A 26,405-nucleotide genomic window follows, 5' to 3' on the forward strand; every position below is an offset into this window, starting at 1 on the left:
AGCTGAAGCTCCTGAGTGATCTTTGAAGACAGGCCCACGCAGTGTGTGTTGCAGTAGCCTAATCCAATGGTGAGGAGGGCAGAAGCCACTGTACAGTAGTCATTCCTTGGAACTAAAGGGGGCCTCTTCTAAACAGCTTTCCTTTGTTGGTGCTTTATGTAGTTCCTAACCTCCCTAATCACATTTTTGCTCACAAAGCCAGTTAGGAAGTGCACATTGTTTAATCTGTTTAAATATACCATTTCTGAATTAGAACATTTTTCGAGAGATTAAATGTAGATATACGGGGGCAATTGCTGTCCAGTTCAGATCTGGATTTCATACGTAGGATTTGTGACTTAGGGTAGGGTTGATTTTTAAAAAATTGAATAGAATTATAATGGTACCATCGTGCTGCTCATTGTTTTTGTCTCATTAGACACCTTTGTAGCAGTGCATGAAAAGGCTTCAGTCTTGCAGTCCCTGGGCTAATAAAGCAGTTACTGCGCAGGACTTTTGGGTTGAAGTTTGAGATCCCTATCTTAACACTTGCGAGGGCAAATCCCATTAGCCACAAGGTGTCATTCTGCCTGGTCTGCTCAAGGATAGATCACCCAGCCCAGCTGGATTCTGTTTAAGTCTCTGCTGAGTCTTGGGGTCTCTTATTTTAATAGAACATAACTATGCCATTATAAGAGGTTTAAAACACTTTGTTTCCACTCCCTTTACCGCTTTTAGGAAACCAGCCCAGCTAATGGCAAGACACCTTGTTTGTGATTCTTATGGCCTCCTTCTAAATAGTAGTACAATGGGGGCAAAACATAGAAGGTAAACTTTATCTAGAAAAAAAAAAAATTAACAACTTATGTGATGTAAATGCCTTCAAAAGCAGCACAGAGTAAAGAAGTATTTGCACAGGGAGAAAAAGAGAACCCATATTGGTCCCTGCATTTAAAGTTCTGCTACAATAGGTAGAAAGGTAAATATTGAAGGGAGAAGGTAGTTTACTTTAAAAAGTTATGTCTGCATATAAATTGTAGGGTTAAAGTTCTAGGCAAGCCATACATGCCTTTATTTTTCTATGCAGAGAGAAGCAGTGAGCAAAATCTTTGGATCCCCTTTAGCATCTTTCCAAGAAGTTCCCAGTTTCAGTGTTAAAATTATGCATTACATATTATTGCAAGTTCATGCACCCAGATGCCTCACCTAAAAGTTGGGATAAAAACTATAGCTAGAGTGAAATGGATTTGGTAGAACTGCAGCACCCACATGAGGCTGCTTGCAAAACTGAAACCTGTCACTGCAACACAGCAGAGAGAAACTCCCTTGTATTTTTCCATGTAAAATGGATCATTTCCTCAATTGAGGAAAACAATAGAATGGGGAAGACTAGAGATCTCTTCAAGAAAATTGGAGATATGAAAGGAACGTTTAGTGCAAAGATGGGCATGATAAAGGACAAAAAAGGCAGGGACCTAACAGAAGCAGAAGAGATTAAGAAGAGGTGGCAAGAATACACAGAAGAACTATACAAGAAAGATCTTAATGTCCCTGATGTCCACGCTGGTGTGATCGCTGACCTTGAGCCAGACATCCTAGAGAGTGAAGTCAAGTGGGCCTTAGGAAGCATTGCTAACAACAAAGCTAGTGGAGATGACAGTATTCCAGCTGAGTTATTTAAAATACTAAAAGACGATGGTGTTAAAGTGCTGCACTCAATATGCCAGCAAGTTTGGAAAACGCAACAGTGGCCACGGGATTGGAAAAGGTCAGTTTACATTCCAATTCCAAAGAAGGGCAATGCCAAAGAATGCTCAAACTATCGCACAATTGCACTCATTTCACATGCTAGCAAGGTTATGCTCAAAATCCTACAAGCTAGGCTTCAGCAATACATGAACCGAGAACTACCGGATGTACAAGCTGGGTTTCGAAGAGGCAGAGGAACTAGAGATCAAATCGCCAACATTCGCTGGATCATGGAGAAAGCACGAGAGTTCCAGAAAAATATCTACTTCTGCTTCATTGACTATGCAAAAGCCTTTGATTGTGTGGATCACAACAAACTGTGGCAAATTCTTAAAGAGATGGGAGTACCAGACCACCTTACCTGTCTCCTGAGAAATCTGTATGCAGGCCAAGAAGCAACAGTTAGAACCAGTCACGGAACAACCGATTGGTTCAAAATAGGGAAAGGTGTACGACAAGGCTGTATACTGTCACCCTGCTTATTTAACCTATATGCAGAGTACATCATGAGAAATGCCAGGCTGGAAGAATCACAAGCCGGAATTAAGATTGCAGGGAGAATCATCAACAACCTCAGATATGCAGACGATACCACCCTAATGGCAGAAAGTGAAGAAGAACTAAAGAGCCTCTTGATGAGGGTGAAAGAGGAGAGTGCGAAAGCTGGTTTGAAACTCAACATTAAAAAAACTAAGATCATGGCATCTGGACCCATCAATTCCTGGCAAATAGAAGGGGTAGAAATGGAAGCAGTAACAGACTTCATTTATTTGGGCTCCAAGATCACCGCAGATGGAGACTGCAGCCATGAAATTAAAAGACGCTTGCTCCTTGGGAGGAAAGCTATGGCAAGCCTAGATAGCATATTAAAAAGCAGAGACGTCACCTTGCCGACAAAGATCCGCATAGTCAAAGCTATGGTTTTTCCAGTAGTAATGTATGGCTGTGAGAGCTGGACCATAAAGAAGGCGGAGTGCCGAAGAATTGATGCCTTTGAACTGTGGTGCTGGAGAAGACTCTTGAGAGTCCCCTGGACTGCTAGGAGGTCAAACCAGTCAATCTTAAAGGAAATCAACCCTGATTGCTCATTGGAAGGATCGATAATGAAGCTCAAGCTCAGATACTTTGGTCACCTAATGCGAAGAGAGGACTCTTTGGAAAAGACCCTGATGCTGGGAAAGATTGAAGGCAAAAGGAGAAGAGGACGGCAGAGGATGAGATGGTTAGATAGCATCACTGAAGCAATGAGCATGAAACTGAGCAAACTCAGGGAGGCAGTGAAGGACCGGAAGGCCTGGCGCAGTATGGTTCATGGGGTCACGGAGAGTCGGACACGACTTAACGACTAAACAACAACAACAACAACAAAATGGATCATTATGAAAGCGCTAGTATTCCATAACTACCCACGGTGTACAATACATACCAAAAAAAAAATCAAATATGTCAACAGTAAAAACACATTAAGCACACAACCATAATAGTTCAACCATAAAACCATAGCACTGTTTAATCATTGTAACGATCGTAACACAGGCACTTCTGCGTACTCCTGCCTCAGTCCCCAAATGCATGTTTAAAAAGCTCTGTTTTTGAATTTCCAAAATATTGAAAGTGAGGGCATAGATCTTTTCTTTTTCTGGGGGGAGGGCATTCCATAGGAGGGAGCTGCTGCAGAGAACGCTTCCTTCCCATCACACCTCACAAGGAGGGGAGACCCACAGCAAGCACTCCCTACAAGTGTTTCTTGGGTGGGCAAATGGTTGGCCGGTGTAAGTGGGCTGAGCCACAGCCATTCTCCAAGTCACACAGAGCTTTAAAGGTGAGCACCAGCAACTTGGACTGCACCTGCAAAGAAACGGCAATCAGTGCAGCTCCTGTAATACTGATGTTACATTATAATAATGGGTTGCCCCAGTTAATACTGTATATGGGTTGCTGCATTTTGCACTAGTTGCATTTTCTCAGTGGTCTTTAAAGGTGTAGTCCACCCTGAAGTGACAAGGGCACCAGTGACTAGCCAGTACTTCCTCTTCCAGGAACTGGTGCACCATCAGGAACTGGGCAAGGGCCCTCTTGGCCACAGCTTCCACCTTTTATTCATGTAGGAGATCGGTGTTTGCTACATAATCAATGTATCTAGGGTTTTTTCCTGTGGTTTAGTCCTAACATTTTTATAAATATTTATAACAAAATCTGATTGGCTAGATTGTCGAAATTAATTCTGCAGTCTTCTAAGAGCTAAAATTTACTACCAATCTTTCAAGGCAACGCTGACATTTTTATGAAATGAACACAGCGTTTTATACCTGGAAAATGCAACATTTGCAATCAAATACTATAGGTATGACTGCTATGGAATATGGTCATTTTCATGGGTGTTAGGGGCATGAATAAAATAGAAAAAAAAATGTTTCAAACTTGGAACAAAACCAAACCATTTCAGACCAGCCATGCTTTGGTGGTACCAAAACCCAAAGCCGGTTATTCTGGATTTGAAACAAAAGTGCCTATTATCCCCCACCCCCCTCTAAAAGCTCCCAGCATGGCATATCCCACTGGCCCATCCACCCGAGTCTGCTCAGCATCTTGAGTTCCCTTCCCTGCTTCTCCTCAGCCACCACGACATGGTGTTTTCGGCTTTTCCTTTGCCCCTCACCTCTGAACTACTTGCAGCTCAGCGTGCCTGCTTGCGAGCAAACCATCCCAAACCAGCTGTTCCCATGCATGGGACGGTTTGTGCGCCGAACGTTTTGCATATCCCTAATGCATATTTATTAAACGCTCCTCTTGGTGCAATTTATAAATAATTCCCACATCAATACTCCCACATTCATAGAATTAAAGTGCCCTGCATAGTCACTCCTCCTATCTGACCAAAACTTTAGGAGTAAGACTGCCTTTGTCCAGGCTACCACCCAGCTTACCAGCTGGGACATCTCCAGGGCAACACTTTGTGCTGAATCAGTGGTCAGCAACCTTCTTCCGCATAGCGGCCAGAGGCCATGCTGCTGCTGCTACATTTCCTCCTCCGCCTTATGGCTTGCTCTGGCTAGCCCAGGTGGGGAACTTGTCACTCTGCCTACACTACGGTGGCAATGAAGCTATTGCCAAAATGGCCATCCAAGGAAATGATGAGTGCTCTTTTTCTTGCAGGCCGAGTTAATGTATTTCTTTTGGGGACCATGAGCTGATTTTGGTGGCAGACTATATTGGGCCTGTAGGTTGCCAACCCCTGTGCTAGATCAATAGCTCTAGTTGTATCTTTTTGAGCCTGCCACTGTGCTTCTTAATATACATTTTCTTAACATTTTCTCATTAAACTTGAGAAATTACCTACAGAAATTGATAAAAGTCTCACATCCTGAAACTATTCACTATGCTAGAAACAGGTGCCTTTTATCAGGGAAAAATTATCTCTAACACAAGCAATGTTTAAAGTTGAGCAAAACAAAGTGGAGTGTGCCTTGATCTTGGAACTGATCTACCATATTTGAAGAACTTCAGCAGCCAGTGACTATTTGATACCTGGTGTTTAATTTTCTGTACGAAACCTAAAAAAGGGGAAGCACGAAGAACACGGCTTCTGGAATTCTTTCCAACCCTTTTACCAGCAGTGGCCATAAAGTGTTTGTATTTTTTGTGTAATGTGTCTGATTCTGCTCTCCCTCCCTGTATTACATCTGTACAGGTAGTCCTCACTTAATGTCCACTTGTTCAGCCACTATTCAAAGTTACAACAGCGTTGAATGAGGGGTACTTATGATGGGTCCTTGTGGCTGCGGCTACTACAGCGTCCCCACGGTCATGTGATTGTGATTCAGGTGCTTGGCAACAGGTTTGCAATTACAATGGTTGCATCCTGTGATCACATCATTACCATTTGTAACCTTCACTGCCAACTTCCCACAAGCAAAGTCTACAGGGAAGCCAACATGTCACAACTGGTGATCACATGACCATGGGGTGCTGCAACTGCACGGGATTTGCCCAACAGCAGCAACTGGGACTGCCATTGTTAAGTCAGCATGGTCATGTGACATTGCACCTTACAACCGCATCACTTAATGACAGTGTTCCCAGTCCCAATTACTGTTGGTAAGCGAAAACTACTTGTATGTACATGTGTGCACTGAGATACATACAGTATGCTTTAGGTCACATAACCAAGAGGGAGAGGCTTAGAAGCAAACAGTCAGCAGCACTCCAAGCTGTTACACTGGGAGAATTTTTTTCTGGAGCATTTTTCTCTGCAGCCCCCAACCAAACTCAGCCCATTTCCAAATTTCCTCCCCCCTACCCTCAGCTTTCCTGCTACTCTACTTGTGGCTTCAAGTTGTTCTATTTTCAGAGAGTTATTCTGCTGACGGACAAAGTCCTGAGCCATTTTATATAATTTCTTTCCAACACTCCATTTACTTGGAAAAACAGCTGGAGGCTAGATACAAATAGCACTCATAGATTTTTCCAGAAAACTCAAACCATCCTTTTTAGAGAAACAAGGAAAAAGCTTCTGCCAACCCCCTTTACACACTTATTCTACTACCACCTGTATCTACTTCTCTCCCACTTGGCTTTCCCCCTTTCTTCCCCAAAATAGCAAAGTTAAATGAGAAAATCTCTATTCACATCTCTTCAAAAGCCAAGTCCAGAGTTACTAGAGACTTCTTTCCAAGTATAAAGGACTGCAGATTAATGATCCTGGAAATTATATTCTGCAGGTTATTTCTGGAGCTGTAGCACATTCTACTCATTGTTTTTGAGGAATTACTTCTGATTTAAAGATCTGCAGATTACATACTATAAACAAAACTGAGGGGTCAGTACTAAACATAATTGATTTCAACAGAATAGAGTTTAATTCAGTATGACTTAGGAGTCTTTGAAGTATTTCATTTTGCATTTTTTACTACTACTGCATCTGTTATGCGTTGACTTCCTATTTTTGTGTAAACTGATCTGGAATGATTACAAGGAGCAGGCTTACTCTACACCTGCAGAAAGCCAGTATCAACAGAACTGCATACACATACATTTTCACAGCCACCTTTAATTGGCAGATAGCATGACTTGAGACAATAGACAACATTCAAACAAGAATATATTTCTACTGGTCTTTTAACTCCTTCAGTCTTCTAATGGCAGACTTCACTGTCACTGCTGAAGTGGTGCTGGAAGAAACAAAAGTATTATTGTTAGTACAGTCAGGAGTATGGCCACAACCCAGAGGTGTACCTAAAATAATAATACTCACCCCAGAAAGGGGCAAGAGGACTAACCCAGCTGACCCCTTAACCACCTAAAAATAAATTACCCATTAAAAGCACATACCTCTTCCATGGCCTCAACAACTACCCTACATCAGGTCATTTCAAATTCTCATTACCAAAGAAAAATCCATCTATTAATCTCATCTGAATATTTACCTCACTCTATACAGTACATCCACCACAGATGAAAATGGAACATTCACTCAAAACTTAAAGCTCAACCTTGTGCTGTTCCTTACTTGTACGTCCAAGCTCCACCAGCCACTGTTTTCATACATGAGCCACAGTGCCAAATACCCACTGCTTTCCTCTTCATTTTGGTCTGTAAGAAAAATATTATCCCGTTTGTACAAGTATCACAAACTGCAAATATTCAAACTACAAATTAAATTATTCTAATGCATATTTTCTAACTGTACATGTATGCTTTCATAAACTGATTCTCAGGATACAACTGACAATACATTCACACATAAGCACGTAATATGCCATAAGCAAATCCCAGAGTGCAGCAAGCAAGTTATAGGAGTTACACAATGCCCACTGATGCCTTGGGCAAAGAAGTTACCACAATTATTGCTCGCCTCTTTAGCAACTATTTTTGAAGCTCTCTTATAGAGCTGATCCAATAAGGAATACCACAATTCCTTTTTTATTTTTATAGAGTAATATGGATCCATTTTATTTCAAAACCCACTAAAAAAAAGTAGAAAGGATTTTGCTGACTCTGCTTTGAAGAAAGAACATAAAATTTCCTCAAGCAGATACCTAATGTAAAAAGTCCAAACACCATAAATGATATGGTTAAGCAGGCTTGTTCATACAAGAGTTAGCAATTAAAAATTAATTCTAGGTTTGACAACAATAAATTAGCAATAACTACCAGTACATTTTTTTTTTGCACTGGATATTTTTCAGCACAGCTATACCAATAAAAATAGGTCTAATTAATGTCTCATCTCAAGACACAATTTTTCTGGATGTTTTTTCGCAACATCTGAGTACAATTCCTTATTTTTAAACCTTCACAACATTTGGAAAATCAATTATTACCAGGGATATCCAGTCTGAACAACAGTAAGAAGGACTGTATACTCATATTATGACAACTATCTGCTAGGGATTTTATAGAAGCATTCTGTATTGCAGATGTATGCTGAGCAGAGGACTGAATCAGCTTTCCCTGATCTATTTCCATAGGAACTGTAGTTCCTAACTACCAAGACAGGAGTCTTGTGAATTGCAGTCCTAACACATATGGGAGGAACCAAACTGGGAAAGAATGGATTAGGTTGAATTTCTAATTCAAAGATCTTCCCTATAACATAACTGAAATTCCCATATAAAACATAAAGTAACTATCCATACATTCTCAAGGTTTCACACAGAAACTGCCTTATTATTAAATTCTGGAGGATTCAGAGCATCTTCAAGTCTCATAAGAGAATTAATAGAATTTCCAAAAATGTGGAATACTAGCATAGACACATTTTTTAAAAAATTAAAATACCAGTTCCTAAGGTTCATAAACTTACATGCTTTTCAGGAATGACTGTTCTCTTAGAACTGAAGAGGCTGGGACAGCCCCTAATGAAAAACAATATTTTCATGCATTTTCTGCTATAAAGTAAAGCCTTACCTTTCCACAGAAGGAGCATGTATATTTAGCATGTTGGCTAATTTCAATCTTCTTCACCATCTTCCTGAGGGAAGCTCCATATCGGGTACCATATTTACCTACAATCCCAACCTTCTTAGTACGCTTGGCCTGTTAGAGCAGAGCAACAAAAGTGTAACATGTTTCATTTCTGTTACAGTTATCTGTTCTCATCAATATTCATCTACAGTAGAATTATAGAGATGATGTTGTGTATTGGTTCAAGTATGGACTAGAGGGAGGTTCAAGTTTTCACTTGACTATTAAGTTCATCCAGATGGCTTTGGGCCCCTCCATTGGATATATTTGCATGCCACACTGAATTACAAAGTATCCAACTATGTTTTTGTCTAGTCTGTTTTAATTATGTGAACCATGCTACAGCTAAGCATGAGTCTCTTACAAACCAACATTCTCAACTTACTCCAGAGTTGAGGCAAAAAAATGAGGCAAGAACACAATGAATGCAAGCCTCAAGAATAAATGGAATATAAAGGAAATCAATTTTAAGGAAGCAAACAATAAATAAGCTAAGCATATTTAAATATTGGAAAAGATGAGATGCCTTACTCAATGAGTTCAATGTAATTTTCATTCAAACCAATACAGGATTCTAATCACAGTACTCTACCCAAGCAACCAAGTGGCACAACTAACAATAGGATAATTGTTGTTGACTAAAAATGACAAGTGCATAATAAATTCTATTAATACCTGCTGCCATGTTATCCAAAATGTGCTGGATACTGGACGTCAGCTCAACTTTTATCTCTAACTCTAGGCCCCCGATACATAATCCTCTGGATAGTGAGTGACCTATCAATATTTTAAATAAGGCTGGCAGTAATATGTACAGGCCACCCAGAGTATTACAAGCTTTGATCTTTCTCTCACTACAGAAACCTTAAAGGACTTAAAACTTGATGGAAAAATCACCAGCAAAAAGGGGAGAGCAGAGAAGGATGAAACAACCAACAGAGTGGCTGGCAAAGCACTTAACCTATTCTTGAAATTGGAGCTAGTCAAGTTTTAGCCACAAAATCAACCATTAAAAAAAAAAAGTGTACGCGTCTGAAATGCAACAATCGACCACCCTTTGCAATAAGGGCGCGCTTTTACCAAAAAAAAAAAAACTATTTATCTTCTCAGTTAACCAACAAAAGACTTCTATCGCTTAATTGTATGCGAAGGAAGAAAAAACGCCCTCAAGGTAAGCAGTTTCAATTCAAGCGACGTTTTGCAGAAAGGAGGAACGGCGAAACCTTGACGTCCAGTCCCCCCAATAGAGATTCCCCGCATTCACACGCCCAGCGCGATTCTTTCCGAAGCTGGCTCTACCCGGTAGTCTCCGGCGAGCCCACCCCAGGATCATCCCCCAATACTCCCAATATCCGGTTCCCCAGATATTTCATCCCTCATATTTCCAGATCCCGGCCGCGCAAACACGAATACGAGGAGCCCCGAGAGGGATGGCAGCAGATGAAAACGAATTAAGTCCAAACTGCAGCTCCACTCACCATCTTGCTACTTGAACAGGCCTCAGAGAGAAAGAAGGAAATGCTCTCTGCGCATGCGCACTGTCCGTGCCTTCTCCAGAAGAGACCGGAAGAAAAACTGCGGACCCGTGAGGCAACTAGAGAGGCTGCGCCTTTCTACGCACTCAGTTCGTCTTTGGTCGGAGTACCTAGCGGACCGATTTTTTTTTTCAATACTTGCAAAAAATTGGCATCCAACGTTTCTGCTTTTTTCCCACCCCGCAGTGCCCCCTTTCTTTCTTTTGCTGTCCATGCAAGTATAATAAAAAGTATAACGTGCTAGGGAACATCGGGATCAATGCCCGACGAGTGAGATAGAATTAAAAAAAAGCAAACGGATGGAATATACTGTATTTCTTTATAAACAATATTTTAATTGTAGAGAAATCGCTATCGTTACTACAGCACTCCTTTCTGGAGAAGGTGGATGTCAACACATTTCTTTACACCAGTGTTTCTTAAACATTTTGCTTTCAGGATCCCTTCCCACTTCTAAAAATTACTGAGGACCCCAAAAGAGCTTTTGTTTGTATGGGTTATATTTAGCGATATTTACTGTATTAAAATTGATGCATTTGTAGAATATTTAATGGATCATGTAAAAATAACTATTAAACCCATTAGATACTAACATTTTTCATGAAAAAAAAACTATAATTTTTAACAAAAGAGAGTGTGACATTGTTTCAAATTTTTGCAAATGTATTCAATATCTGGCAAATAATTTTGATTCTGTGGACTCCTAAGAGGGTCTTGGGGGACCTCCAGAGATCCTCAGACCACACTTTAAGAAACACTGCTTTACAGCATGACTAAGATTGCTGTAATTAGCTCTGTAAAAGGTATTTTAAAGGTTTTTCAGAAACTTATGTTGGTTTTTTTTTTTTAAAAAAAAGCTGAGATAATAGCATTTGGTGTTGCCTTAGTCTGATATGTGAAGCTAGCTGTTGTACACAGCACAACGGAGCAGGGAGGTGAAGAATTCATGCTTGTTGAGCGTGGGGCGCTATAGGTAGGCAGGCATGTAGGAGAGAAATGAGGTGGGGATTCCTGGGAAGCTGTGATGGGTGCGCAGATGTTATCAGTGGGAATAACATTCTGGTGGAAGGTATTCCACAAGATCAATGATCCTCCGATCCTAAAAAAATAAGTTGGTTGCCAGAGTGCTTCTGGTCTCTCCAGCAGCCAAAGGAGATATGGCCACAGTCACAAAGAGCCCATGGCCAGATGGATGGGGCAGTTCTGCAGTGGGGAATTGGAACTTCACATATCACCAACCTCCTTGGGCTTCTCTTCCACATGGCATAGATAATTTGCACAGTGAAAGGGTTGTTCCATTTTCCAAAGGACAACACTAATTTTCTGCTGGATCACCTTCATGTGCTTCACCAGCAGGCTGGCACCAAGATGGAGGCTTGGTTGTGAGTATATGTCTTCAACAAACAGCATGCACAGACCATCTTGGTGTTGGGGCAGGGGAGATGTGTGGATGAGCTGTCAAGTTCAATTTGCAAACATGCTCTGACACAAGAGAAAAATATGGTATATATACATACCCCACGATAAATAAGCAGACTCTTGTTTCAAGTCAGTGCAATCATCTGGCTTCCACTGAAACTTAACATTTGAACAAAAATCTGTTAATGAAATTATTTGACAAACTAGTATTCCAATTCTGGCCAAATTCCAATTTCCACTGGCAAAAAACTCTATTTATGTTGAATCTCTGGCCTATCCTGAGGGGGAAAAAAGCACTTCAAAGTAAATGTTTAGATACATGATCCTGGAACTTTCAGAACTCTTATGATTAGAGCTTTGTCTTTCAATAGTTGATAGGATTTGAATTTCAATCTGAAAACATACTTACCTCAGACTCAGTCCCACTATGTTCCAACATGCAAAGGTCTGAACTACAAGTGACTGGTAAGTCAGTAAAACAGAAATTCGTTTTATTATATAAAAATAAGGATAATTATCATGAATACAAAACTCAAGAACGCCATTTAAAAATAGTTTATTTGAACAATCAGATCACTTACTGATTGCACTGATTTTTTCTCTTTAAATGATACTTTAACTAATAAAAATAAGCATAATTCTATAATATTTGTGCCTCCATACAAATTATTGAGTACGCTTTTTTTTGCATGGGCTTGCTGAGAAAAAATGTCCTGCTCTATTATTCAGTGAGTTTTCTCGCCCAGAATCTTCACGTACACCCACTGTCTCCACAGGGAAGGTTTCATCCATGTCATCCATATCCTCTGAGAAGGTCCTCTGGAAAAGGTTTAAAATGGTCTGCTGTTTGGTGTCCTCCTATGAAATTAAAGAGAAAGCCTTTGTCAAACTCTTGACGACTTGTTTCTTTCTAACAAAGCAACTATGGTTATCAGTAAGACATAGGTCCAGAAAATTAACTCAGGAAATGCATGGAAATGCAAAAAGTCGTCAAATATTAGAAAGAAGACTGAACTGATACTGTGTTTATCTACTTCTCCCTGCCATCCGAAACAAAATAAGAGAGACACGGGAAACTAGTGGACAAATCTCTCAGCAACAAAGGAAAGAGTTTGTCAAAAAGCACCGCATCCAAGAGGTGCCTTCCTTTGAACCAGGCATGGGCACTCATCTCCCAAAAGACGCCATACATAAGTAATCTGCAGATAGTAGAATAGTTAGTGTTTCCCAACTGTGCTGTATTTCTGGGGAAATATCAATTCACTTGCGTTGTACACACATGCTGACAAGTTTTATTTGAATAAATCCATAAACTTCATATAGCTGTCCTAGTCAGGAGCTTAGCTTCTGGAGGCCATTTGAGTGAGTGGGGCTAAAGAAAGAACCGAATAGGACTATAAGCAAAAGTGGATGGGTGCTTCTCTGGAGCTCCCTCTCCTCTCCTCTCCTCTCCTCTCCTCTCCTCTCCTCTCCTCTCCTCTCCTCTCCTCTCCTCTCCTCTCCTCTCCTCTCCTTCTAAAGTACCAGGCTATGGGAAAGAGAGAGTTAATGGAGGTCTGAATTTATCACCTGTAGAAGTCTTCTGAAATTAAGCTGAAGTAAAAAGCAGAGACATCACCTTGCCAACAAAGATCCGCATAGTCAAAGCTATGGTTTTTCCAGTAGTAATGTATGGCTGTGAGAGCTGGACCATAAAGAAGGCTAAGTGCCGAAGAATTGATGCCTTTGAACTGTGGTGCTGGAGAAGACTCTTAAGAGTCCCCTGGACTGCTAGGAGGTCAAACCAGTCAATCTTAAAGGAAATCAACCCTGATTGCTCATTGGAAGGATCGATAATGAAGCTCAAGCTCAGATACTTTGCGATACTAATGCGAAGAGAGGACTCTGGAAAAGACCCTGATGCTGGGAAAGATTGAAGGCAAAAGGAGAAGAGGACGGCAGAGGATGAGATGGTTAGATAGCATCACTGAAGCAATGAGCATGAAACTGAGCAAACTCAGGGAGGCAGTGAAGGACAGGAAGGCCTGGCGCAATATGGTTCATGGGGTCATAAAGAGTCGAACATGACTTAACGACTGAACAACAACAAAAGCACATGTGGCCATAGGTCTGTCAACTGCCAATCTTAGCCTCAGAAGATGGTTAGTGTCTGCAGTAGGTTTTACTTCAAAATTGTTCCCTGTCATTTTGGTCACATCAGAACTTTTTATTTGTTGTTTTAACTGCAGCCCTAACATGTCTCTATCCCTTCTCCCATTATTAATCTTGCTTCTCTAAAGCAAGAATAGGGGGCCAGTGGCCTTCTGAATTCATCCATCAGTCCTAGCCAGCAGAGGCAAGGGTGAAGGATTCTGGGAGAGCCACTGGTTCCCCAGTTCTGCTCTAAAGATTAGGTATGTATTATAGTCCCCATTTTCCTCCTCCTTTTACTGCTTAAAGTATTATGTATCTTAAGAAGAACTACCTTACATTAAATTATTGAACATTGTTTGCCATACAGTAGTTTACCTTGCAGATATAGTAATTTGTGGTTTCCGCTGACTCAGAGAACTTAGCTTCTGATAAACCAGCTTCACCTAACACTCTGATCTTCTCTTGAATCATTGGCCTAGTAGAAAATACAATAATTTCAATTATCAAAACATACTAAGGGACAGCCCTTCAGTATTGTTTGCATACTAAAAATGGCTGCTATAACTAGGCTAAAACATCACCTTACTATTATAATCATACAAATCATAAGAAAGAACTATTTAATTTGCTTGCAAGAGAAAACAACAGATGTCATGCATTAAATAGTCTTCAGCTAGCTAAGTTTCCCAATTACTATTGTGACTGAACAAGAGTGCTACTTCCACTGCAGCAAACAATTTTATCTTCTCCTCTTCTGCTAACCATTTCATGGATAGATGTTTAGAAGAAAATGAAAAAATTATTGTTCCTAACTTTCCATGTATGGCAATATTGGGCCTCTCAGAACTTCATGAAGCACTAAGAAAACTCTACACAATTTAACTTCCATTTCTGATGGAAAAGTCTATTGGTGAGCCACTTCCTACAAACTTATATGTATTCAACCTTTCTTGTAGAAGGTTGTATGATATAACCATTAGTACTGGACTGGGACTAGGAATATCCTAATTCAAATCCTCACTCAGCCATAAAACCTATTGGCAGATTTGAGGCAGTCACTAAACTTCAGCCTATACTATCTCACACAATTGTTATAAAGATAATATTGGATGGGAATTCCATGTACATGCCTTAAGTTCCTGAAGGAAAGTAGCATATAAATGCAATAAACATTTCTGTCATTTACATGAATTGCTGAAGAGGCATAAGGCAAATTCAAAAGCATTTTGGCCAAGAATAGGTCCATCCCATTTCAACACTTGGATTTTAGGTCCTCCATCTGAAACACCATGAGGAGTGTTGCAGGGTTAGAGTAGCAACCACATTAAAGCAATTTCAATTTCTGCAGTAAAATTCTGCAATTGCATGTTCCTAGAATCCAAGTACTTTATCATTACCTGTCATAGTGATGAGGTCAGAATACATATGGGAAAAAGAGACAGCAAGAGGAGGATCAGAAAACAATGCTGATGTGCCATTTCATTACCACAGAAGTAAAAATGACCTCAAGACTCCTAATTAAGTATCCTTTATTTTCTCAGGATGATAGTCACAATTCACAGTGTGAACGAAGGCAAAGAAACACGTTCTTCTCCCTACCATAAGTAATCATCTGCTGTGCCCTTTGCTACCAAATAATGGATATCCACAGAACTAGTCTGTCCAATTCGGTGTGCCCGATCTTCTGCTTGGATCAATACCTACATTTAAAAGTCAAATATACAAATTAGAAAAAAACAAACAGAGCTACTATGATCAATAAACCAATAAACAATAAGCTAATAAATAAACAATAAACCAATGACATAATGTGTTTGGCATAAGTGCAATAGTACTTTCAAGTGGGTGACAAAATGTATTTAAAATAAAGAGAATGGGTGGCTGAAATTCCTAATGCTCCTGTTTTAGAGACCAAGATTCAGAGAGTATGTGGCTATTCTTACAATGATTTTAAATAAATTAGGTGATCATTTGGTGTACTCCCATTTTCATCACAAGAATAATTCATTAACCTTCTTCAGACATTAGAAAATTGATCTTTTACATGCAAGAAAGGGAAGCAGAAACAAACATACTAACTACCCCTGTCCCTCTTCCTTCCATATGCAAACGGCCTCTATCAGTGAAGACTAACAAGGTGATTTCCACCATATTTTTCATCATTTAAATCACATGGAGAGACTCCAAGGAAGTTTTTTGGTGTTCTCTGTGCTAAGGGAAGCATGTTTACCCCTATTTCCTATGGATTTCTTTTAATAATAAGAGAGCTAATAAAGCAAAATGGTTTAAACAGTTTTTCTAAAAGAGCACTCTAACATAAAATCAGTCAAGGAGAGTGGAACTAAAGAATCTTATACACAACACTTGCCTCCAGGCGACACTTTTCCCCACAGGTTTCATCAACAACCATAGCTATAAAGCAATTCTGCTAGAAGGCTAACGTCAGTCTAAAAGGATTGCAACTATTAGTTTATGTAGAAAGTTATGTGAAGCAAAATTACTGTTTCTATGCTAAATTCTTCCTTCTCTGTATGTAACTCATTTCCCCCTATATTTTCTACTTTAAGCACAATGATGATGTTGTTTTTAGTTTTTGGCTATTTTATCTTGTTTTTATTTTTGTTTTAAATGTTAGTCATGTAAATTTATTGAATGAATGAATGAATGAATGAATGAATGAATGAATGAATGAATGAATGAATAGCTCATTTTAGTAGAAGTACCGCCAGCCAAAGTCATCTTACCCCAGGGTTCCAGAACAGTTCAGTAAACACAACCAAGTCAGCAGATGAGAGGGTGAGCCCCATATTAGCTGCGGTCAAGGAGAGGACAGCCACAGACAGCTTCTCGGAGAACTGGAATTCTTGACTGAGGGACTGACGCTCAGCTGAGGGAGTGGAACCATCAATACGAATGAACCCAATGTTCTGAAAGAGAGGGTGAGGTTACAAAGAGTAACTTGTCATCAGGGCTTGCTTCTTTCTTAGCACCTGTCTGAAAATGGAAAGATTCATTCTCACCATGCCAAGCTAAGCTTTCCAGAGCCAACAGATTGCAAGTCACGTTGCTACACTTGGGCTTAATTAAGTTCCATTTGTGTCCAAGTCATTTAGAGCCAAGTAAACAGATTTCTAGGTGGCCCCATAGCCAAACATTAGGCACATTCCACATATGCTCATTTTTAGTTATTACACATCACCCAGCATTCAAAATAACTACAGGCTATTAGACTCGGTTTCATGAGTAGAATTTAAATGTGTAGAATTGATGTGTAGAATCAAAACGTCATTTAGATCATTTAGAATACTGAGTCCAACCTCCTGCTTAGTGTTGGAATTCAAATTAAAATATTCCTGACAAATGTCTACCCAGCCTTTGCTTGAAAGTATCCAGCAAAAGGGGGTTCACCACCACCTGCCTCAGTATAGGGTCCTCTGTTTTCCTCATGTTCAACTAGAGCCTGCCTCACAGGGTTGTTGTGGGGTTAAAATAAGAGGAGAACATCTCCAGGTCTCAGGAAAAAGGATATAACTATGATTAACTAGAGAGTTGAACTAGGATCAGGGAGATCCATCTTCAAGTCATAACCTGATTATGGAGTTCATTGGGTAACTTTGAGTCCCACTCTGCTTCATACAGTTATTGTTATGAAAACAAGTCAGGTATGCACCAAGAAAAGTATGATACAAATGTAATGTCATGTAATAATAAATAAACTGAAATCTTGGCTGGAACTGGCCATACATTTGCACAATACTGACATCCAATTCAATGCTATAGCAAACACTTTCTAATCTTGGTGAGTAGCAAAAAAGGTTACCTAAAATTATTTGTAAACTTCCATGCCATATACTTAAGACTGTCATAAACATTATAGGCACCAGTGCTTGTCTTAGACCCAAAAAGACTGCAATTAAATCTCATTTACAAAGAAGCCAGTATTTGTAGATTCTTGATGAGGTAATTGTCTGCATCAGATAATTAGCCAGCCAAAAAAAAGCAACCAAACCAAGAAACACTTTGAGTAAATTGGAAATGCCATTTTAGTTGCTATTCTTATTTCTTTGTACCCGTAGCATTATACATGGTGTTGTAATATTATACAGGTTTGCTTTTCATGCCTATTTAAACCAGCCAATATTTCAAAGCCACAGTTTGACACATGGAATTGGTCTGCAGTATAAGATCTGATAACTAGACTTCTTTTTCTATTAAAATCCTCTTGATATTGTTAATCCATAGTTATGATCCCTTTATCTTAAGTCTGTATTTTATGCATTCAGGAAAATAGGAGACAAGATGGAAATCAGAACATATGTAGAAGGTGGTTCTGAGAAGAGATGGCAGAAGTCTTTGCATTATGTTAGTACTAAATGAAGAAAGTAAATATAATAAATGTAGCAGCAAATTTACCTTTCTCTCCAGCTCCTCACTGATTGCATCCAAAATTAGTTTGTGATGAGCAAATACCAAAAATTTCTGTCTTCCACTTTCCAATAACTCTAGGATATATTCTCTATAATTAGGGAAAGAGAAAACTCAATAAACACAAATAGCATCGTTTTCCCAGGCACTTGAGATCATGGAAACCAAATAACAGTTTAGACCAGAGCTTTTGGCACTACAAGACAAAATGCTGGGTCAAAAGTACTAGCTAAAAATCTATTAGTTGCCATTCCATCTACACAAAGGCAGTGCTGAATAATGTAGAACTGAGAGTATGGTCAAGTACTTTATTGGTTAAAGCTAAATTTTCCCTCCAAAGGCTTCTTCAATAGCTAACTCTGGCCAATAGCTATCAATCTTCCAAAAACTGGAGCAACTACAATGCTGTGGATACTATCTTCAGGTATTGCTAGCCTTGCGGTCATGAGCAGGCCATGGCAAAAATTAAGCAAAGGCTTTTGGACACAGAATTCCATCCAAAACGTAGTCACATTTTTACAAAGATTGCATGGGGAAATCAGATTTGTTTGAGGAATTCACCCTTCACAAATACCACAAGACTTTTATGCTAACACAGTTTGATGTCTTACTATTAGCAGTTCATGAGGGCAGATACAGAAAAATTCCCTCTCAAAAAGAAGTCTCGGTATTGCTGGGTAAGATGGCTCACATCTTACTCTACTGTGACTTCTACAAAGATTCCTGTAACACCTAGCATCTCTTCTCATGCCGTTCCCCAAATTCACAGCCTGGAGGATTCAAACCCTTTTAGCAGCAAACTAAGCAAAGGTGGAACACTTTTTGTTCTAAGATAAAGTAACAGTAAATTCAATGTAGCATGGTTGGCAGTTCATCTTACCGTTAGCAATCTCCACATATGTACTAATGTGTTCAAATTGCTTTTACTCTATTACTTTAATATAAGTCAGTTACCACAATAAAAATGAATCTGCCTAATAAAAGTGATTAATGTTAAGTAAAAATAAATGAGAACAATTGGTATTTGTATCACTGAGCACAACTCTAATGAATTCATCAGACTGGCTCAATACAAACACTTCCATTAGAATTCTTAAGTTTTCTAACAGACATTTCTCTAAGTTCCCAGCAAATCAAGCTTATCTTGCAGTTTCTTTTCCATTATAGTCAGGATTAATCAGTTATTTTGCTGACATTACATGCCAAAACAGCAACTTACAGGATACAGTGAATTTTGGCTTCTGCAGTCCTGTTGTAGAACATAATGAGAGCTTCCTTCTGTTCTTGCTTCTGAAAAAGTTATTTGAAAAACTCACTGGTGATACCTGCAAACTCAGATGGTAAGAAGGATTCACAACAACTTTTTGGGGTACCTTGTTTTTACTCCTAAAACCTCTAATTTGCATATTCAACCCAATACAAATTAAACACTACTCGGACCTATCTGTCCTCCTTTTGGTTTTTACTATTAGGTGATCTAGGATTAGGAATCATACCAAAAACTGATCTCATTAAAACAAAGACAAAAAGGCACAGCTCTCAGAGATTTATAAACCCCAATTCTATGCCCCGAAACTAGCAGCATTTGCGAAGTTTGACAACTGTGAAATTCTGTAAACAATCGGCACCAATTTCTTAGTCACTAGGAGTGGGAAGCTACCATAAGGTGAAACAGTTATCTATTTGGGAGTCCCTTAGTAACCTCCTTTTCCCCCATGGCTAATGTATATTGTCCAATATTGAAAATAACTTTATCACATAGCATATTTCTATAGCCACAGTTCTGTAATTTATCATAGTTTCAAAAAATGGATATCAGTGGACTCTACATCATCTATAGACTTTTCAGTTTTGCAACTCAAAACATGTCTATTTTAGAAATCATAAGGCTTTAATTAAAGCATCAAAGAGTCCTAAGGACATTAAATAGCTCTAATAGAAAAAGAAATCTCTATTTATGAAACTCTTTGATTTTCTTTCATTCTAAAGTAGCAGTGAACAAGCACATGGAGACTTGCAACATTTCATTATTTAACTTTATTACGTGTCCTCCTCCCCACTGATATGTGTTTGTCCTAGATCCATTTGAAGACACACCCTATGCATAACATGTGTAATGGACTTGACTTAAGATTTTCCACCCATAAACTTTATCTTCTGGTAGTTGCCTCTCAAATGATGGCAGGGCTTAACGGAAGTTACTCTGTCTCCCCTCCAATCTACCAAATGGGAAAACCCTCATAAAACCTGCACAGCCAATGATCTTACCTAATAGCAAACCCATTCAGACAGAACCACCTCTCACCTGTATAGAGCCATACAAACATAAGCATATCATGCCAAGCCCTACTTTATGCTAACCATAATGATGAGTCAGTACTATGGTTTGAGCTTTCAAACATACAACAGAGAAAGCACAGAGTGGATTTGCCGCTTCTCTTTGTTTGGTTTTAAAGCGCACAGCTTTAGAAACTCATTGGATATATCCTTTCTTCATGCGTTAGTACCATTCTGAGATGTAGCAACATTCATAGCTAGAGTTTACCAACAGTATGTGAATTGAAAAATAACCATTTGAAAAATAAATTAAAATTATAGTTAGTAAGCAGAAATCCATTTAGAAGAAAAGCAAGCCATGTTTTGCATTTTCAAACTGTGTTTTAGCGTTCTGATTAAATAAAGCCATATTCTAGACCAATATTTTTGACTTACAGTCTTACAGCCCTTTGCCACTTCCTTTGCAACCGCTGCCAACTCAGCCTTGGTTCTTGTATTAATGCCTTCAGGAACTACCACTACCATTTTGCGTTGCTTTGCAGGAAGCTGAGAAAGCACATCAGATTTCAGGCGACGGATCATGACAGATTCCTCCAACAGAAGCTTCAGTTCCCCAAGGTTGGAAGATCCAGAATAATCCCATCCCCAAGGCCGCTGAAATTCACACAGAACATTAATATGAGTTGCAGTGCAAAGCTAGAATCTTTCCCACATGAGCAAATAAACATTTTAAAACAGGTTAAAAAATCAAAACAGTACTCTAGTTTACTTTCTGGGTCACGAACAATATGCAAATAATATCCCCAACCTCCTCCAACAATTCTTATACTTTGTCCTCTTACTCTGTTTAAACAATGAATTGCCTGGACACTTTTTATCTACCCCAGGCTTCTTTATCTAAAATTTCCGTTCAGAACCTCAATATTCAAAAGTTCCTGACATTTCCAGTTATGTAAATTAGTCTTGTGCCCATATGAATTCATTATTCCAAATCATTTGGTTCCTTCTTTTCCTCCCAAGGGCTTTACTTTTTTGGACTGCACGATATCCAATATTATTTAATTCTCTTTAGCTCAAAGTCAAGGAAGTACCAAGCTTTATTTTTAGGAAATAATGGAACAGCAGTACAGTAAAACCCTACTTTAACAAACCATGCATGGAGGATATTTTTTGTTTAATCTGAAATTATGTCATATGCAACAATATAACACTTGTATCATTTTGGAATTAACATGTAGCATGTTATTTTCAATATAAGCTTGATATAAACAACGCTTGCTTTAATAGATATTAGTACAGTAAATTATTATTAGATTTTTATCGTGTCTTTTTTTATATATAACTTCTCTCCAAATGGGAGAGAAGCATGAATGAAAACTTTTGCATGTTGTATTCAAAGTCCATTAGGGTACACATCTTTAGCTTGCAACTCAAATATATTAATAATACACTGTATTCAACACATGCACTTTTGTGACTACAGATGTGTCCCACACATGATGAAAATGACCTTTTAAAAATTATTTTTCTGAGGAACTTGAATTTATGAAAAATACATATAGTAATCTTTTTCCCCATTCTCATGTAAGTTGCAGTATGACTTAAGCGTACATAAGATTCTCAGAATTGCTGTTTATATGTTAAAGGCAAACAGGAATTATATCCTTCATAACATATATCCAGACACCTCATGTTTTACACTGAAAAAGTTAATTTAATTGAGTGACCTGCATAGAGGAAGATGGCAGGAATAATTCTGAGCCCTGAAATCATTCTGTTTCTGACTTTTCGGATTCCAGGAGACCCAGGCCTTTTCAAGAACACCTTCCCAGTTGTAAGGACTTGCATTTTAACTAAAGCGGAGATCTTCAGTACTCATTTATACTTTTTAGCACTCTCTCAGAATGTCAGTCTCTTTGTAGTCCTGTTAGCAAGTCTAATTCAAACACATCTCTGGGTGATGTGCGGTGGGATTACTGGCTCTTAACAACCAGCAACAAAAAAAGCTTCTTACTTAAAACAAATAGCTGAGGAGAATAAGGGAGGAGTGGTTCTTATGTAGACTGGGATCAGATGCGGATCACAAATTCCTGGGCTGAACTTTGGCTTAAAGGTCCCCAGTGCCCCACTGGAGCTGTTATGTTGTACTTGGTCACAGGTGGCAGAATTCAGGGGCTAGCAAAGATTCCACAAGCATGAACGTGGTCCACCCCTGCCACGGGGCAATATGCAGAGTGGCTTCTTTCTGCTTTGTGTTTCTTCATTACATTTTTTTACCAAAAACTTCTGACGCTTTCAAAGCTGAACATCAGAGATTATCTGGCTGCACTATTTCATATCTGAATGATGAAACTATTATCACTGGCTGTTGTGAAAAATGACTCCAGAGCATCTACTTTGGCGAGCTTTGGCTCATAAATAAAAACAGGTGACATTTCATGTGGACATTTTTTAAAGAGCATGTGCCAAGGAGTTGGATCATAAACCAATAAAATAATTCTGCATTTTTTGCTTATTGCTTTTGCCACTGATTTGTGGCTTTTGGCCATGAAGCTAAATCAATTCCTTTTAAACAGATTTTTTTAAAAAAAATTATTTGGGTTTCAGAATTTTCTTTAACCAAGATGATGAGGTTTATATTAAGACTATCTCATTTTTTATTACTGTATAGTAATGATTTTTAAGTATCTGTGGCTATGTTGGTGCAGCATTATTATATAGCAAAATTGTGTTTGCCTTGTAATGCTATTGCAAGAATACAATGGGAAGATATCTAAAGGTGGAAAGAAGGATTTTACAGTATTCTGGCACCCAGCAATTCTTTCCTACCTACTTTCCATACCAGTAACTTGAACACTGGGGGCAGGGGGCAGGAGAGAGACAGAGAAGCAAAGAAACAATGGTGGAAAAAAATTGATGGATGCAGAAAAAACCCCCCTAAACAATTTACCAGGACCTACTGCAGCCTTTCCCAACTGGGGAGCTCTCCAGAGGTATATCTTTGAAGTCCCAAAATTCTCATCAAAAGCCATTCTAGTTGGAAGTTGAAAGCCACACATCTGGAGAATGCCCAGGTTGGGGGATCTGGCATCCTTTTTCTATTCTAGAAGTGCCTTCTCCACTAATGTGTCACACTAACTAATATAACTGCATCCATAAACCCAGAACTAGTGAAAGAATCCATATCAGCAGTACTACACAACACACCCGACCTAACCAAATACACCTAGATCGAAATACCCAGAATCATGGACCTCATCCACCCCTGCCTCACTACCTATTTTCAGTTTGATGGACAAATATACCAACAAATCAGAAGCACACCCATGGGATCACCACTGTCAGGACTCATAGCAGAGATTGTAATGCAATGCCTAGAAGCTATAGCACTTCCACACATACAACCTAAAGTATGGATCCGGTATGTAGATGACACCTTTGTTATAATAAAAAAAGAACAACTAGAGAAGACACATGAAACCATCAACAACATCTTCAAAGGAATAAAATTCACCAGAGAGGAAGAAAACAATAACGCGCTACCCTTCCTGGACATCCTCATCAGCAGAGGAAACAACAGCAAATTAGAAACCCAAGTCTATCGGAAGATAACCCACACTAATCAAGTACTCCATTACCAAAGTAACATTACCAACCCCCCACAAGAGGAGCTGCGTAAGAACATTATTCAAACGAGCACAAACGCATTGCAGCAACCCAGAACAGCAGAAAAAGGAAAGAGACCACCTATACAACATCTTCCAACAAAATGGATATCCACGCAACTTTATCAAAATGTGCCTGACCACTCAATCTGCTACAACACAACCAACACAAGCTATGAAAAGGATAATACTTCCATACATCAGAAACGTCTCAGAAACTACCAACAGACTATTACAACCACATGGCATCTCCATAGCACGCAAACCAACTAAAGTCCTCCAAAACATCTTAAGCGAACCAAAAGACCCAGTAGCCCAAGAAGAAAAAATAGGAGTCATCTACAACATACAGTGTAAGGATTGTAGCAACCGCTACGTAGGACAGACAGACAGAAAGCTTGCAGAGCGCATCCATGAACACCAACTAGCAGTCAGAAGACATGATGAAAACTCCTTAATCTCACAACACATGGACAGACTTAACCATAGTTTCAAGTGGGAAACTGTCAGCATCTTAGACCAAGCTAAATCCAAAAATGCGAGGGAATTCTTGGAAGCTTGGTATTCAGACAAGGCAGCCATCAACAGGCACATAGAGATAAACAACATCTACACACTATTCAAAAGAGACAATAGAAGGAAAACAAAAGACCAGAATATCTCCTCACCAGCAATCATCATCCAGATAAGCAGAGATTAACACCAAGATTATCACCAGACATCAGCAGTAAACAATACCCTAATCAAGGAACTACCAGAAGGAAAAAATAAAACAAAACCCCCACCAACACTGGCATGCCCTCTGTTTATATATGATGGCAAACCCCATCCCATTCTAGCACTGAAGATGTTACCTAGCCGGGTAACAAAACGTTTGCAAGAAAACAACCAAGCTCAGAGAACCCCAAGGACTCCATGCTAACTAATGGCAGACCTATTCTGGGAAACATGTATACTGACATAATGTCTAGATCCTGCTATCCTTAGATCACTACCCCTTACAACTGTGCTTGAAATTTAACCAAACCCCCCACAACAATATACCATACCCTCATCTATTCAGGGTATGTAATTCACTTATCTTTTTTACTAATACAGGCTACCCATGAACATTTCCATGACTCATATTTGGAGAGAGAGGATTAAATAGATGAATCCTGGTGCTGGAGAAAAATAGGGGAGCAAATGATCTGTACTAAACACCCATAGTAAGCTCTTCTTAATTTTTGCTCCAATTCGAGAAGGATAAGGAAGAGGCAAGGCTAGATTTCCTTTCTACCTTGCTCATTCCATGCTCTGGGTTACACATAGAGTTAACCCATCAAACAAATCACATTATGTATAAATGAGGCTACTACAGTTTGATCAACAAACAATAACAAGGAAATCCTAACTAATAATTGTGGGAACCATGCCTACGTGTCTGTACATTACACAGAAAGTTGTTACAGTTACTCTTTGGATGAAACTTTTCTGTAGTGTAAAGATATGAATCTTTATATGAATATGAATGGTCAAAGGACTTTGGAAAAACCTGTGAAACTCTACAAAGCAAACAAAATGGCAGATTCTTTAGGGATGCTATTAAAAAGGCATTCTGGATAAAAGGAAGATTCTGGCCAAGAATTTAACACCAAAGCCCACGTACAGGAGGTACAACCGTGACAATAGAGCTCATATTTTGCTAAGACTTTTCAGCTTTTATCACTTGCTCAAGGAGTACTCAATTTCATTTCCATTTAATAAGGGCTTCATTTTTTAAAATACTCAAGACAATTATAAGTGCATGCATCTACAGCCAGTTGGGGCTGCAGGATTATCCTTTAAAAAGTGATTCTTTGTTGAAAGGAATCTGCAAACCAAATTTGCTAAATCTATACAGGGCATGGAATGCTTCCCAGCATGCAAGATGATGATTCCAAAATAACCTTTTCCTGGCTCACATCCAAGTATACCCAGATTACCTGTTTAGCATCACAGTAGCGGACCCCAAAGGCATGGAACTGAGGGAAGAAGGATGGTTGGACCACTGCAATCTGTGTGTACAACTCTGCGGGACGTGACATGGCAGGGGTCCCTGACAGCAAGATTACTCGTTTGGCAGCCTGCGTGGGAACAATGTTGTAAAAGTTAATTATACCAAGCAATGAGGAGGAGGGGAAAACCCTCCTTGGTCAGAAAAGGTGGACGCAGATGTCAACTTGCTTTAATCTCACCTCTGCTGGCAACTCATGAGGCGGTAGCTGTAGGCAAGTCA

At 39.3% G+C, this 26,405-nt stretch overlaps 2 protein-coding genes across 4 annotated transcripts in view; both read right to left on the reverse strand.

The window, feature by feature from the left end:
* Positions 1–6,758: 6,758 nt before the first annotated feature.
* Positions 6,759–10,325, reverse strand: RPL37A (ribosomal protein L37a). The gene is made up of 4 exons (XM_007420162.4): positions 10,173–10,325; positions 8,638–8,766; positions 7,238–7,320; positions 6,759–6,899 (listed from the first exon to the last, which is right to left on the reverse strand). The coding sequence occupies exons 1-4, from the start codon at positions 10,173–10,175 to the stop codon at positions 6,836–6,838; spliced, it is 279 nt and encodes a 92-aa protein (XP_007420224.3). The 5' UTR covers positions 10,176–10,325; the 3' UTR covers positions 6,759–6,835.
* A 1,863-nt stretch (positions 10,326–12,188) lies between these two features.
* Positions 12,189–26,405, reverse strand: part of SMARCAL1 (SNF2 related chromatin remodeling annealing helicase 1) — a 36,668-nt gene continuing 22,451 nt past the window's right edge. For all 3 annotated transcript variants that reach the window (XM_025163587.1, XM_007420160.2, XM_088146396.1), the window contains exons 11-18: positions 26,113–26,253; positions 20,919–21,137; positions 19,426–19,496; positions 18,195–18,297; positions 16,526–16,708; positions 15,381–15,481; positions 14,157–14,256; positions 12,189–12,506 (exon numbers count right to left, since the gene is read on the reverse strand). In XM_025163587.1, coding sequence (XP_025019355.1) covers positions 12,315–12,506; positions 14,157–14,256; positions 15,381–15,481; positions 16,526–16,708; positions 18,195–18,297; positions 19,426–19,496; positions 20,919–21,137; positions 26,113–26,253 — 1,110 coding nt within the window. In that variant the 3' untranslated portion in view covers positions 12,189–12,314. The remainder of the gene's footprint in view (positions 12,507–14,156; positions 14,257–15,380; positions 15,482–16,525; positions 16,709–18,194; positions 18,298–19,425; positions 19,497–20,918; positions 21,138–26,112; positions 26,254–26,405) is intronic.

The sequence above is a fragment of the Python bivittatus genome, unplaced genomic scaffold (assembly GCF_059951505.1).
Source record: "Python bivittatus isolate LINGU-HERP-01145 unplaced genomic scaffold, Pbiv_v1 ctg000480_np1212, whole genome shotgun sequence".
Classification (NCBI taxonomy): Eukaryota; Metazoa; Chordata; class Lepidosauria; order Squamata; family Pythonidae; genus Python; species Python bivittatus.